At 47.0% G+C, this 14202-nt stretch overlaps 1 protein-coding gene across 1 annotated transcript; it reads right to left on the minus strand.

Moving 5' to 3' along the window:
• Nucleotides 1-3272: 3272 nt before the first annotated feature.
• On the minus strand, nucleotides 3273-7252 carry LOC133919227 (protein PLASTID MOVEMENT IMPAIRED 1-RELATED 1-like). The gene is made up of 2 exons (XM_062363563.1): nucleotides 4772-7252; nucleotides 3273-4684 (listed from the first exon to the last, which is right to left on the minus strand). The coding sequence occupies exons 1-2, from the start codon at nucleotides 7111-7113 to the stop codon at nucleotides 3550-3552; spliced, it is 3477 nt and encodes a 1158-aa protein (XP_062219547.1). The 5' UTR covers nucleotides 7114-7252; the 3' UTR covers nucleotides 3273-3549.
• Nucleotides 7253-14202: the final 6950 nt, after the last annotated feature.

Raw genomic sequence — 14202 nt, forward strand, 5'->3', positions numbered from 1 at the left:
GCTATATAACATATGATTTTTTTCTTCGTCCAACCAATATTAGCTATCCGATAAAGATCCAATGGCTATATTTTTTCTTCCACCTTCAAACGACTTTATCTCCTCTCTCTCTCTCTATCCATAGTACTCTCCCGCCTCGCCAAATTCTAGCTATCTCTAACAACTCTCATTGTCGGATCTATTGTCATTGTTCCTTTCTCACTAACTAATCTATTTTCAAGCTCTTCCGTCTATTACTCATAGCTCTAGCGGCACCATCACTACTCGTCACATTATAGACTATCATCAATCCAACTGTCACTCTATTTTTACTCTAACCCCTAGAGTCACCGATCAGTCCTGAACCCTAGCCCTTCTAAACTCGTCGGAGTTTCACACATTCACCTGAAATCGAGGGCGTGAGATTTCATGCGCACGAAGCGATGGCATACGGCGAGGACGTGCAGGGGAAACTGCAAAGCGGAAGCTAAGCCAACTGAGACTGTTACGGCTACGTACATCTAGAGCAGTACACGGGTACATGCCGTCGTAGAGTCACCTGGCAAAGAGATGTGGAAGTAGCTAGTTAGCTGCCAGACTAACGCTTCGTGTAAATGATCATTTCCCAGTAACTACTAGTACCAGGTACCAACTCTCATCAGTATTAGCTATGCAAAGAAACCAATGGCCGATAGCACAACTGTCTAATCATAAAATCCCGCGACAGCAGCAGCGCTCATTCTTCATGTGCGAAGATTGCAGGACGCAAGTATGATCAGATGGGGCGCAACGGATTCGGCCGTTATTCTTTAGGACTACACGCGCGTGCACCTCATTTGGATCATGCATATATAAGATATACATTTGGCAGCTTAATCCGTTCTGTATCCTGAAATGAACAGATATAAATAAGCAGAAGCGGAATCAATTTATTCAACGGAAAAAAGTTGAGCTAGCTTGCTCAGAAGTCGTAAGCAAATCGTCCTGATCCGTTCAACATCGCAGCACATTCGGATGGGAGCGCGCATGACAGATATTGGTTGTTTGAAACAAATGGAAGAGCTAGCTAAGCTAGCACGCGAAAGGTACGTTTTATTTTTCATCCGTTCGTGGCCAAGGTCGTGCAGGTACGTTTCTCCACCAGCTAGGAAGATGCGAAGAGCCCGAAACGGCACCAAGATCACCGCATTTCTTTTGGGGTCCAAGACGATCCCGGGTTTTTAACAGCTGCAGGACGCGTCGTCGCCACAACGTGCGAACGCGAACGAACGCACGATCCATACGATCGAGTTGGTTTGGAGTATGAAACGGTGCGTACAGGTCTGATGACGCGGCGACGGGCACAGCAAAGTTTGAAACAGCTAGGGACACAGGGAGGTTGGGTGTTGGCGTCCGTTCAGGCCTGACCACTCATGGGTTCGTACTGGTTTCAGTGTACGTTTCACTCTTTTACAAGTGCAGTAGGGGAAAAGTGGCTGGAGAAGGTAAGAGATCAACCACCACCGGCAATGATGGAGACGATGTGCAACCACCGACTCATTGTGGCGTGCTGTCCATTTCAGCCCACATTAATTTAATTTTGGAAAATGGAGTCTGAAACTGTAAGTACAGAAGACAGACTGGAATTCTCCAGGAACTGTTTTTCAGAAGGGTTCTTTTATCTTGATATTTTCAGGATCCAGAAATAGTCGAGGCTCTGATCATCTCATCTTTTGAAAGAAATACTGCATTTCATGGCTACCTTGCTTACAACTCTGTAGCCTGAAACTGTCATCTTCCTTTCAGATGCGGCAATTAAGCTCGCGGGCAAGCGAAATGCCCATGGGTATCGGTCAGTAAACATGTAAGCCTCACAATGATCACAAATGAGACCACGGATAGGAAGACGTCCCAGGTGCTTCATTAAGATAGATGTGATCTTCCAACCTGGGTTTCGTAAAGGGAAGAACTGGCCCTGTTAGCAATGCATCATCACACGTGCGGGCGCGTTGGATCGGCCCCTGCGACCCGCGGCGTCACTCTCGCGCGGAACAGGCTTCTACGTTGCTAAGCAGGGCGAACAGCCTGTGGATAATTCATGAGAGCGTGAACAGTAATTCCCAGCGAAATACTGTGCCGCTCGTGCTGCTCACAAGACTACTATGCAAATTTTTATTGTATATGAGCATTGTAGCACCAAATCTGGACGGTCTACTTTCAATCCAACATATCACGGTAGGGACAAAGTTATGGTACTGTTCACCTTAATTCAATATTTTTTTCTATATTTTATAATGTATTTTCTGTATTTCATTTAATTTTTAATATTTTATTGATTCGATCCCTCTCCTATAGTCTAGTTGGAGTCTATTTAGTTTTATCGGCTCCCTCTGAATTTCGCTTTAAACTCCGCCACTGCACGCACATCTTCATTGGGTTTTAGAGAGAGAAATTATCCATGCGAAGCACCTTACGCAACTAACTAGCATCGGTTCCTAATTTTATGTTCAGATTAAGGAACCTTCACCGTTCATTTTATCAGAATTAATGAACAATGTAATACTTATTTGATATATATCAAGGTGTCATGATGGCTTTCTAAAAAAAACTAGCATCAGTTCTAGTGTTCCGTGATTCTACTTCAAGCTCTACAAACTGGAGTGTGATGAAATCTGATGAAACGACTTGGCAGGAACTACTGGCGCTGCTCAAGTCGAGCACGCGGAAATGAGGACGGGATCCAGGCAGAAAGAGACCGAAGACTCGCGTTTCGTGTAAAAAAACGAGAGTTCCGTCATCTGGATGAGACCAATGGCCAGTAATCAAGCGTCCCACTGGATGGGATCATGAGAATAGATTCTGTGGATTGTCTTTAGCCCTGTGCTGAATGATGATTTGATGAGCCGTCGACCGAGACACCGCCCGCAAATTCCTTAGACAAATGTCCAACCAACTAAGCTTTTATTTATGAGATCATGGGGACCTTCATAGATAGGATCATAGAATCATTACATCTACTGCGACCATGGGATGCCTTGAGCTCTTGCTAACCTGCACTGCTGCACTAACCTGCCCAGAAAGCTCCATGCTGCAATGCTGCCCATCTGTAAAAGGGAGATGGTTTATGCGTTAGTAAAAGACTAAATTGCCGCAGGGAACGGCAGATCAATCTAGCATGTTCAGCGAAATCGTCTTTTTTTTTCACAGGTAGCATGACGTCGCAACAGGTCTGCCTAATTTCATAGGCAGCACTAATTAGAGATGTATGATATCAATATCAAAGCTACATGGGAACACGGTATTGCACCTTCAAAGGCAGAAACCGATCTTTTAATTGTGAGTTGCGATCAGAGAAACAACAGTTTCTCTGTACCGTTGAGCCCAAGGGAGTTCAGAAGGAACACAACCCACTGCAAGCATATAAAAAGGACTGGTCCTAGATGGTTCAGTACTTCAGTATGCAAAAGAACTCAATGTACATGATTTAACAATCCAATAGGAACATTTCCGGCAACGTCCGATTGCAGATAAATAAGCACCCACCTTACCAGAGAGACCTATCTAAGTGCTAACTACTGAATCACCAAGCCATCAAAGAAATCTTTTGCCCTTTTGGAGGACGATATTTGGGTTCCGCGAATGATTCTTAGGTCCTGCTAGCTCGCCCCATCTGGTCCCTGCTCCATGAATGCGCGACGAAATGCTCCAGAGGGTGTCTCCTGCCTGAATAGCTGCCTCTTTGGTTGGCTTTGAAATAGCTTTGGATTTCATCAGAGGATGCTTATTGCCCTTGCCCATGCCAGCTGCAAGCAGCCACCTTGATCCAGACTGCTGCTGCGTTTGATTACCCCATGGTTTTGTCTTCTCAGGTTCACTCTTGAAACCAGCAACATGCACTTCTGTAACCTTGAACTGAGGAACGGAATCTTCGAATTCCTCAACCTTATCTTCCGTGACCAATGCCTTATCTGGAAACTCTTCAGTCTCGGGTTCTTCATCATCTTGCTCACTGTTGCCTTTGTTTGAGATTGTAGTGTAGATCTTGGGTTTTGGGGGTACAAAAACCCTTTCCACTTGAATTAAAGCAAGCATAGGAGTGCCAACTGGATCGTAGTTCCGTAGCGGGTCACGCAGTTGAACCATGAGAGCAACAGTGAAGTTGTTCCCTAACAAACCCCATCTTCTACCAGATCTCCTGCTCTTTTTGTCTCCACTCCGGCTTTCAGCAACTAACTCCACTGATTTAGCATGGTGGGCAGCAAGTATCTTCAATGTCTGGTCGCTGTATTGGCCCTCTTCATCCACTACCCCAGAATCAAGCCTCATCCACTCATCTAGAGTGATTGACAAGCCCATTAAACCGTCAACTTCATCTCCAGTTTGCTTAACATCCAGAAGCTGCAAGCCTGCAGTTCCCTCTAAACCAAGGGACCAGGTATTCTCTGCAGACTTTCCTTGCAAGGATGAAAATTCCCCAACAGGCTGAGCACTGATATTTGAGGGTGCCTCTTCTTCTGACATGCCAGATTGTATCCGCAAACCCTCAATAGAAAGGGCTTCAATCTTTTCCATAGCTAATGGCGCAAGATCCTCAAGCGAAACATATTCTGAAGCATTTTCCCCACCCAATGATGATGACAGATCAGCACACCTCTTCTTACCAAGGGAAGCATTGCTGCCTCCTCCTACCAAAGCATCCATGCTATGCTTGTCCAATAGGTCATATCTTCATTGGTAAAAGAAAAAACCTTTAACCAAGGCATAAGATAAAGTAGGGAAACACACAAACAAGCATAAAAGGAAGATTTCTAACCTTTCAGCAGACTCTAGAGCTGGGGCAGACTCCCAGGCAATCTGCTGCATCATTTTGCCATTAACATCTTCCAAGGGCATAAGTTTGTTGGCCTGCATTGATAACTTTTCAATTCCAACCGAGGCCAAACCATGCAATATATCCATAATCCCAGAGCCCATCTCAGCTGGCAGTACAATCGGAGAAGAAGCTTGCATGACCAAGCTGCAGTTGTTCTTTGCATTTTTGAACAGGGCTGGATTCATTGACCGCAGAAATCCCCCATCTTGTGTCTGAATAAATGGACCTAAACCATCAGCCAATGGTGGTAGCTCAAGGGGCTGATCAGGTGGGATGTCAATGGAGCTACCAAACCCACTTCTACTTCCAGGCGGAGAAGATTGGAAGGACTTCTCGTTTAGCCCAAACTGACGCATTAACACTTCAGTTTCCTCATCTTCCAGCGACTTAGCTCGAAATCTGGTATCTACGGGCTGACTTCCATTCTGAAACTCAAGTTCAGCCTCGCGTATGATTGCGGAGAGATCAAAATCCTCTACTACATCCTCACAAATAGGCTCTTCCATTCCATCGTCGAAGTCCAAACCAAGAATAACATCACCAGATGCTAATGCTTCCCTTTCAAACTGCTTCCAAAGCCGCTCTCTGGGTGACTCAGAATCACCATCTGAGGTTTGCCCAAATGGACTATGCTCTATCCCAAGCATATCCAAGAACTCGCTAGCAACATGATCAGATGAACCATCCATGCTGCGTGACCTGCCCTTCCTACCGGTGAACTTGTAATTATCAGTCACACCCACACAGCTCAATCGCCTCGAAAGCTTATGTTCAACAGTTGGTGAGTTGAATTCTTCCGGCTCAACAATTGAGAGGTTAAATATACACTCCAGATCCTCCAGTTCAGCATCTGTTGCCAACTGATCCTCCTCTTCCAGCGCTGCAGTAGACAGTGACACTGCTTTGGCCATTTCAGCCAGCTTGTCTCCCACATTCTTCCTTTGAAGAGCAACATTGCTGGCCGCCTCTTCCAATTTCACTCCAATAGCCTGATCTGCAGCGAGGTCATCATCACTAACCACCTCTTCTGGCCTCACTACAACAGTTTGATCTTCAGTGAGATCATCATTTGCTACCACAGGTTTGACCTTTCCCTCTTCATCAATTTTAGACCCAAATTCCTCCTTTTGAACGGCCACATTGCTAGTCTCCACATGTTTGAGCCTTTCTGGATCATCCGAGGCAACCTCAACTCCATGTTCAACAATACTAAACTCCGCACCGTCGCAATCGCCTTCTGGATGCACCAAGTCCACCTTCTTAACCTCTACTGATGTGCAATGCTTCGATTCTGGCGATCCCTCCTCGCAGTCGTCTAATGTTGCCACCACCTCCTCCTTCCTCGCATTAAGACCCCCATCACCAACAAAAGGCAGCGCCTTTGCAGACCTCAAGCTCGGCAACACCTCGTGCAGCACCCTCACGTCCCTGCTCCGCGTTGGCACTGGCGTCGGCGCCTGCACTGATACCGGCCACGCCATCGACCCTCGCCTCAGCCCCGCGACCGTCCCGGTCTTGTCCTGGTCGCCGCCGGCGCCACTGACGAGCGAGCAGGAGAAGGTGACGTTGAGCCGCCCACCGCGAGCGGGGCCGGAGAGCCGGAAGCTCGTGCTCCACTTCCCGAACCCGGAGTCGCCGCCGTCCTCGAGATCGTCGAAGGAGAGCGGGAGCAGCCGGGTGAGGTCGACCTCGTGCTTGCCGAGGTCGAGCGAAGAGGCGGAGACGGCGACGGCGAAGGACCGGGGCTCGTACTTGACCGCGGCCTTGGCGCCGCGGGAGAAGTAGACCGGGGAGCGCAGCGTCAGTGCCTCCTCGAACGCGGCGGCGCCGAGTGCCGCCGCGACGGGGCGGGTGGACGCGGACACGGACATCCGGCGGAACTGGACGGAGACCGGGGACCCGTCGAGCACGGCGGGGAGGCCGTCGACGGAGCGCACGTGCAGCGTGAACGCGCAGTCGAGGCGGCGCCGGCCCATGTGCGAGATGGCGGTCAGGGACTTCTTCCAGAACGAAGACGAAGACGACGAGGAGGTGGAGGTGGACGAGGGGTTGGCGGCGGCGGAAGGCAGGAGCTTGCGCGAGGAGGAAGAAGAAGGCCTGAGACGGGGCTTGTGGCGCGCCTGCTCGGTGGGGGACGGAGAGGGGAGCGGGAGGGAGCGGCGGCGGCGGGTGGAGGGGTCGAGGGAGAGGGCCTTGTGGAGAGTCACGATGTCTCGGGCGAGGGCGGCGTCGCCCGCGTCGGCCCCGCGGTGGTCGCCGCCCGAGGGGAGGCGGGACGACATGGCTGGCGTGGTTTGTGTTTGGGATGGGGAATTTGGGGGGCTATTTGGAGGGGACGGCGCGGCTGGCGAGGGGAGCGGGGATGCGTTGCTTCGGTGGGCTCGGGCTCGGCTTGGCGCTTTGTTTAGTGAGCTGGATTTGGGATCTGGAAGGCGGCTGGATGGAATTCTTGTCACGTGAATTGTGAAAAGAGGTCGTCGTGGAGCTCGGCAAACAAGGTACGGGGACAGTCTTCTCTGAAAGAGACTCAAGTTTGAAGGGATCTCGAGAGTTAAGATTGCATTAAATATATTGATAAAAAAGATATTTTTTTTAATCTGATAGTTATGATTTGGTATTTATAATGCTATATGAAATATGTTATATAAGTTATTACTATGTAGCAAGGATCTCGATCAATCATGTTACATAACTTGGGTCTAGATAAAGTGTTGTTAATCTTGCTCAGAAGATATTATCTATCATGGTCAGTACAGGGACATCAGGTGACTGTGAACTTAGTCAGTCGCCGAATGCGACGTCAACCCTATCTTGTGTGTCAGACTGGCTGCCAAGGTGACTGATAATTAATGCTGATAACTTTGTAGCAGGTAACAGATGATTGAAAAACTTATTTTGTTGATCTTTATGAAGGCTTGACGGCATCCCCACATGCTTCTAGGGTGGCTAGCTCCAAAGGCCGTAGACCCCGAAGTAACTCCGGAGCCTAGGGGCTCTAGAGGCTTCATGGGTCTAGGGCCCATGAGCTAAGGCCAGCAGAGCTAGGGCCGTCGGGGGTCTCTAATAGCGACCTCCAATAGAGTCTCTCGTGGGGATAGTCAGCGAAGCGGTCGGCCCCACGATCTTCGGAGTAAGGGCCTCCGGCGGTCCTGGATCCGTAGTAGGAGGGCCTATGACCCCTCATCTTTGTTTGAGTTGTTCTCTGAGTCCATTCCGACGGTGGGACTAGATGCCTAACTAGACTTGTGAGAGAGGGCATTTAATGTGGCATGTGGTTAGTAGGACAATTGTGTCCTGCCATGAGGTAGTGGGACATATGGCATCTCGTCATTGGAGGGTAGTGGAGAGTGGTTCAGAGTCATCGATTCCAGCTCAAATCAGCATCCACTCATCTGAGCCGTCCATTAGCTTGGTTTTGACAATCCCGTCCCATTGAGACGTGCTTGTCCTCAAGCGAGCTCAGCATCTTGTTCCCCTCGTGGTTCATCCAGCAAAGTCTCTTGAGGACATCATTCCTTGAGTACACTCTAGTAGAAACCCGGAAGGAGGTCTTGATGAAGGTCTTGTCCTCCCAGGTGGCTTCTTCTAGCGGCCGCCCTTCCCATTGGACCAATGTAGGATCTAAGATACCGATTAGAGGAGGGTGAATAGACGGTTTTAAAACTAATTGATAAGCGATCAATCAAACTTGCGAAAATAAACTAAAGATCACTAGAGCAATATAAAACAACTAAAAGCTATATCAAGATTTGCAATCCTAGGGTGACATGCAACAATTTATATTCTAAGAAGATAAATTACATAAAGTAAATTATATGAAAGTAAATAGCTTAAAGGATGACACACGAAATTTATCCTGTGGTATCGATGATTCGCCGATCACCTCTAATCCATGTTGAGGTGAGTTCAAACTTCTAACCGCTTCTCTATTAAGTATTTAATTCTCACACAAGAAAAGGACTCACACCGAGCAACTTGATCTTAAACCGGAATAGAACAAGAACTACTCAATACATCGATTTCACTAGAGTAGCACTTTGCCTCTCTGGCAAGACGTGCTAAAAAAACTCTCACAATAACCGTCGTGGTTCCTTCACAATCTTCTTTGAAGAGATCAACAACGCAACAACCTCTAAGCCATCTAGGAAGCGGCAACCTCCAAGAGTAACAAGTTGATGACGTTTGCTTGACGGATCACTAGTGTCCTAATGCTCAAACTCTTCAAAGTTATGCACTAGATGCTCTCACACTCTCAAAAATGCAATCAAGAGCTCAAATGAGTTGTAGTGAAGTGTTAGCTACCTCCCTTGAACCAGCCAAGCAACTATATATAGGCCACACTCCAAAATGTGTCTGTTTCTGTTGATTTGACACTTCTACGACATAGGCGGTCATATCGCAGGTCAACTGGCGGTCAGACTCCAAGCCGTTCAACGACTATAAAGTCATGATGATTATTTCTGACACAGGCTGGCAGCCAGACTACCAACCCTCTCGGTCAGAACGCGAGCAGGGAATAGAGTGCCAAAACTCTCTGTTCCTGGACGGTCATACCGGCCATGCCCGACGGTCAGACCGCTAACCAGAGCAGAGGGTCTAAACCCCTCTGTTCCTTGGTGGTCAGATCGGGCCGTGCCACGGTCAGACCGGGACTAAGGTCCAAACACATCTCAAACAAGGTTATACAACGGTCAGATCGGTAAGGTCCTTCGGTCAGACCGTGACACTTGAAACTTGAACAGAACAACCTTTTCTATACAACTATTAGACCGGTCGTTTTGGCGATCAGATCACCACAACTCAAAAACACTAAAATGCCATCTTTCTTTAGTTTCACTCAAACTAAATTTCCCACTTTATATGAAATGCAACTATCGAGGTTAGTCCCTAACAATGATTTCGGGGTATGCTGGACAGCGGGTGCGTGAACGACGTTTCAAGAATTGATGTGTGCATGTACAATGGACTCAGGGACACAAGAAGTTATACAGGTTCAAGCCTCCTGGAGGATAATAGCCCTACGTCCTGTGTGTTGTGTTATGAAGGATCTCAATTGGTTACAGATGTAGTTCTAGCTGGTTACCAGACTTGATCTGACTTTTTCTACAAACGGGGTCCTCATCCCTTTATATAGTAGAGAAGAGGAGAACTTACATGTGGGTCCAAATAGAAGACCCTTCTCATCATAATATCTAATCTAAGCCATCATTACGGAGGACCAGATGTGTCCACTTGCTCGGAGGGCTCAGTATATCCCATCGCCATGCGCTGCTGTGCTGGTCTGCAAAGTCCCACTCCGCAATATTTAATGCTATGGGATGGGACAATGCCCCTCTGTACCATCCTCGACCATTTGCTTGATCGACCTGCTAACAATGTCCCATCCATTGTGCGGCGTCGTGTCGATCTACAAAAATCCCTAAATGCTACGAGACAAGACAATGCCTCTCTGCACCGTCCACAACTTCGTCAACTGGAGTTAGCGCCTGGGGAAGGAAAATACTTGAGTGGGTATCAATAAATACGATTGGACAAGTTGTGTCAGATCTGACCCTGCGACCAGTGAGGCCGGTCGCAGGTTTATGCGATGGAGTAGGGAGACTGGTCGCATATGCCTTGTACTGGTCACGGGAACCATACCCTAGTCGCGCGACCGACTAATTTTAGGAAATATACGCCCCTGGCCGTTATATCCCTTTGCGAGGCTTGTTTACCAGGGTACCCCTTTACTTAATATATCGACAGTAGCGCCCAAGCTTCCTCGTGACCGTAGTCCGGCCTGGTCACACCACTTGGGCCCTGGAAAAACGTAGTCTGCCAAGGGAGTGGTCATTGACGTTGTCAGTCCTCAGAGTGCAACTCCAAACTTCGCGTCATGTGGTGAGGTTTAAATGTCCCGAGAGGGAAAAAAAGAGGGTACGAGAGAGAGAGAGAGAGAGAGAGAGAGAGAGAGAGATTTATTGCCACTTGACCTGAAGGACTCTTGGTTTTTTCTGTGCGTCCCCTCGGGTTTCGAGTGATTTGAAGGCCACGCTGGTTGGGGTGCCACTATGGTTTAAAAGAGGAGTGTTTGATAGCCTTTTGAACCACCCCCTCGCCTTCCTTCTCACCCTCAAGTCTTTAGTACCTAGAGTCCATTCGTCTCCATCCCGTCCCGTGTTCTGCTCGTAGTGTCGGCATGCCCTGAGGCCATGGCGTACTCCCCTCCTTCATCGTCGGAGAGGTCAATGATCTCATATGGCTTGGTGTGGGTAGAGTCGCCTCCGAAGACCGTGGGGCCGCTTGAGTCAAGGAGGATAGGGCATGCATGTAATAGGATAGTTAGTCTGATCGGATGTAACTAGTCGGTATGTAACCTAACCCTTCTATGAATGAAAAAGCGTGGGGGTTGAACACCTGTTCTTGTTCTATTCCGCACGCTAGTCAGGTTCTTGGTGCACGAAACAAGACATGGCTCGAAAAGTCTATCGGGGGCAAGTAGCGCTCGGCCCTAGCGAGGACTTGTGGCCTTGTGGTCGTTCTCTCTGGTCTCCTGGTCATTTGGCATCTTGGTCATTAAGTTTCTTAGTGATTGTCGAGCATGGTCGCGTGGCTTGGTTGTGAAGTCCTACAAAACAGAGAGTTTGTTTTTTTTTAATTTAAGAACTTACAAACTGTATTCCACGCTCGTCCGGATGGTCCTACAAAATAGAAAGACAAGCCCATCTTCGAGCGACCCTACACATAGAACCTGTACAATAAGGCGATGTTCCAGGAGTTGTGTAATTCACAGTCGTCCTCCATGGGCTAGCTTGACTGCGCCAGGTCAGGTGATGGCGACCACTTTGTAGGGTCCCTCCCATTTGGGGGAGAGTTTATTCTGACTGTCTTATTATGAATTTGCCTAAGGACGAGGTCGTCTATGACCAGTGTTAACTTTCGCACCTTTCGGTTGTGATAGCGCATGAGGCTCTACTGATAACGGGCGGCTCAAATTAGAGCACGATCGCGAAACTCTTTGATCAGGTTTATGTCATCCTCCCGTCGTGCCACCCAGTCATTATCCGAGTAATTGTTGACTCGAGGTGACTGAAGGACGATTTCAGAGGGGGTCATTGCTTCGGCGCCAAAAATCAGGAAGAAAGGGGTTTCAGTTGTGACCCGGCTAGGGTTCGTTTGCAACGGCCAGAGTACTATGGGGAGTTCGTCCACCTATTGTCTCAAATAGCTTTTAAACCAATCGAACACCCGAGTTTTGATCCCTTGCAATATCATCCCATTCACCCTTTCAACCTGTCTATTTCTTTAAGGGTGAGCCACAAACGCATAGCAAACCTTGGGTCTGGTACAGATACCTCACTTATGATAGGAGGTGCAAAACCATACGAGGATTGGAATAATGTGCACTTGAGGGAAGAGTGGTAGTTGGTATTATACCACCACTCATTTAATGATAGCCAGTAAAACCACCTCTTAGGTTCAGTGAAGGTCATACACCTCAAGTAGGACTCCAAACATCGATTGACCCTCTCAGATTGCCCATCACTTTGAGGGTGATATGCAGAACTGAACTTCAAGGATACCTTTCAAGATTTGAATAATGCTTGCCATATCAGTAATTGGTGATGGATTGAGGAGTCCATGGTAGTGACATTGTTCTCCCTTTGCTCTCTGACACACTGGGCAAGTAGTGACAAAAGTTTCTACTAACCCTTTAATCCCAGTCCAATGGAACAACTTCTTAATCCTCTAATAAGTGGCAACTATGCCTGAATGCCCACCAATTGCAGAAGAATGTAAGGAAATGATAATCTGATCTTGGATATTTGTGTCCTGGCCAATGTGTATTCTCCCCTTATATCTCAATACTTCAAAGTGCAATGTATAATCAGGGTGGGAGTTTGGAGCCACAACCAGCCGTACCATAAGTTGCTGACAAAAACCGTCATTAGAATAGCTCTTGAGGACTTTAGATATCCATATAGGTTGGATAGTTGAAATGGTAAAACATTCATGGTTCATCCTAGAAAGTGGATCAGCTGCTTTATTTTCCTTTCCCCTTTTGCATTCTATTACATAATCCAAAAGCAACAAATTCAGCATCGGCTTGTGTTGTATGCCCTCTGTGATCTTCTGTGCAACCGAGAATTAAAGGCTTTATTGGTCAATTCTTATAATTAACTTTGACCCTAGAAAATAGTGCATCCACTTCTTCACTACCTCGAGTATGGCTAAAGCTTCTTTGTCATAGGTAGATTGGGCTTATGCCTTCTGACTTAGGCATTTACTATAGTAAGGAATGGGCCTACCTTCCTACATCAACACTGCACCAATCCCAATCCCACAAGCAACAGCTTCTAGCACAAATGGTTGCTTGAAATCTGGTAACTTCAGTACAGGAGCTGTGGTGAGTTTGTGTTTAATTTCCTCAAAGGCTGCAATTTGAATTGGCCCCCAATTGAATGAGTTTTTCTTTAGCATGTCATGGAGGGACCTACAAATTATTCCAAAGTGTCTTATGAACCACCTATAGTACCCAGCCAGCCCAAAAAAAAACTGAGCTCTATTATATCCTTAGGAATGGGCCACTCCTTGACTGCCTTTATTTTGGAATTATCAGTAGATAATCCTTTTTCACTGATTATATGTCCCAAGTACTCAATTTGTTGTACCACAAATGTACATTTACTCTTTTTGGCAGATAATTGTTGTCCTTAAAGATTTGCAGTACCACTTCAAGGTGCCCTACATGCTGCTCTAGGCTACTGCTATACCCCAATATGTCATAAAAAAATGAGCACAAACTTCCTAAGGTGTTCAACAAAGATTGTGTTCATCATGGATTGGAACGTAGTTGGGGCATTTGTTAACCCAAATAGGATCACCAAAAACTCACAATAGGTTCTAAATACAGTTTTGGGGATATCATTCTCATTCATCAATATATGATGGAACCCAAAACCTTAAGTCTAATTTTGAGAAAAAATTAGCCCTATGGAACTTATCAAAAAGATCATCCACTACAGGGATGGGAAATTTGTTCTTTATGGTCGGGTTATTTAGCTGTCTGTAATCCATACAAAACCTCCAAGTTCCATCTTTTTTCTTAGCTAAAACGGAAGGTAAAGAATAAGGACTTTCACTAGGTTGAATGATTCCTGACTCTAGCATTTGCTTAACCAACCTCTCTACTTCATCTTTTTGGTGGTGTGGCATTCTATAGGGTCTAATACTAAGTGGAACACTACCAGGCTTCAAAGGTATGGAGTGAACACAACCTCTATGTGGGGGTAACCTGATGGTTTTGTGAATACTACTGCATACTGATCCAGAAGTTTTACTATGGAATCCTCAGAAGGTAGAGTTAGAGGTTGCTTAGATGTTACCTCCCT

Source organism: Phragmites australis, chromosome 1, assembly GCF_958298935.1.
Source record: "Phragmites australis chromosome 1, lpPhrAust1.1, whole genome shotgun sequence".
NCBI lineage: Eukaryota > Viridiplantae > Streptophyta > Magnoliopsida > Poales > Poaceae > Phragmites > Phragmites australis.

Bases quoted from the DNA above. Each gene is read 5' to 3' on its own strand.
- LOC133919227 (XM_062363563.1), bottom strand. From the start codon at position 7,113: ATGTCGTCCCGCCTCCCCTCGGGCGGCGACCACCGCGGGGCCGACGCG. The intron at 4,685-4,771 runs GTTAGAAATCTT...TTACCAATGAAG, and splicing joins GCTCTAGAGTCTGCTGAAAG to ATATGACCTATTGGACAAGC.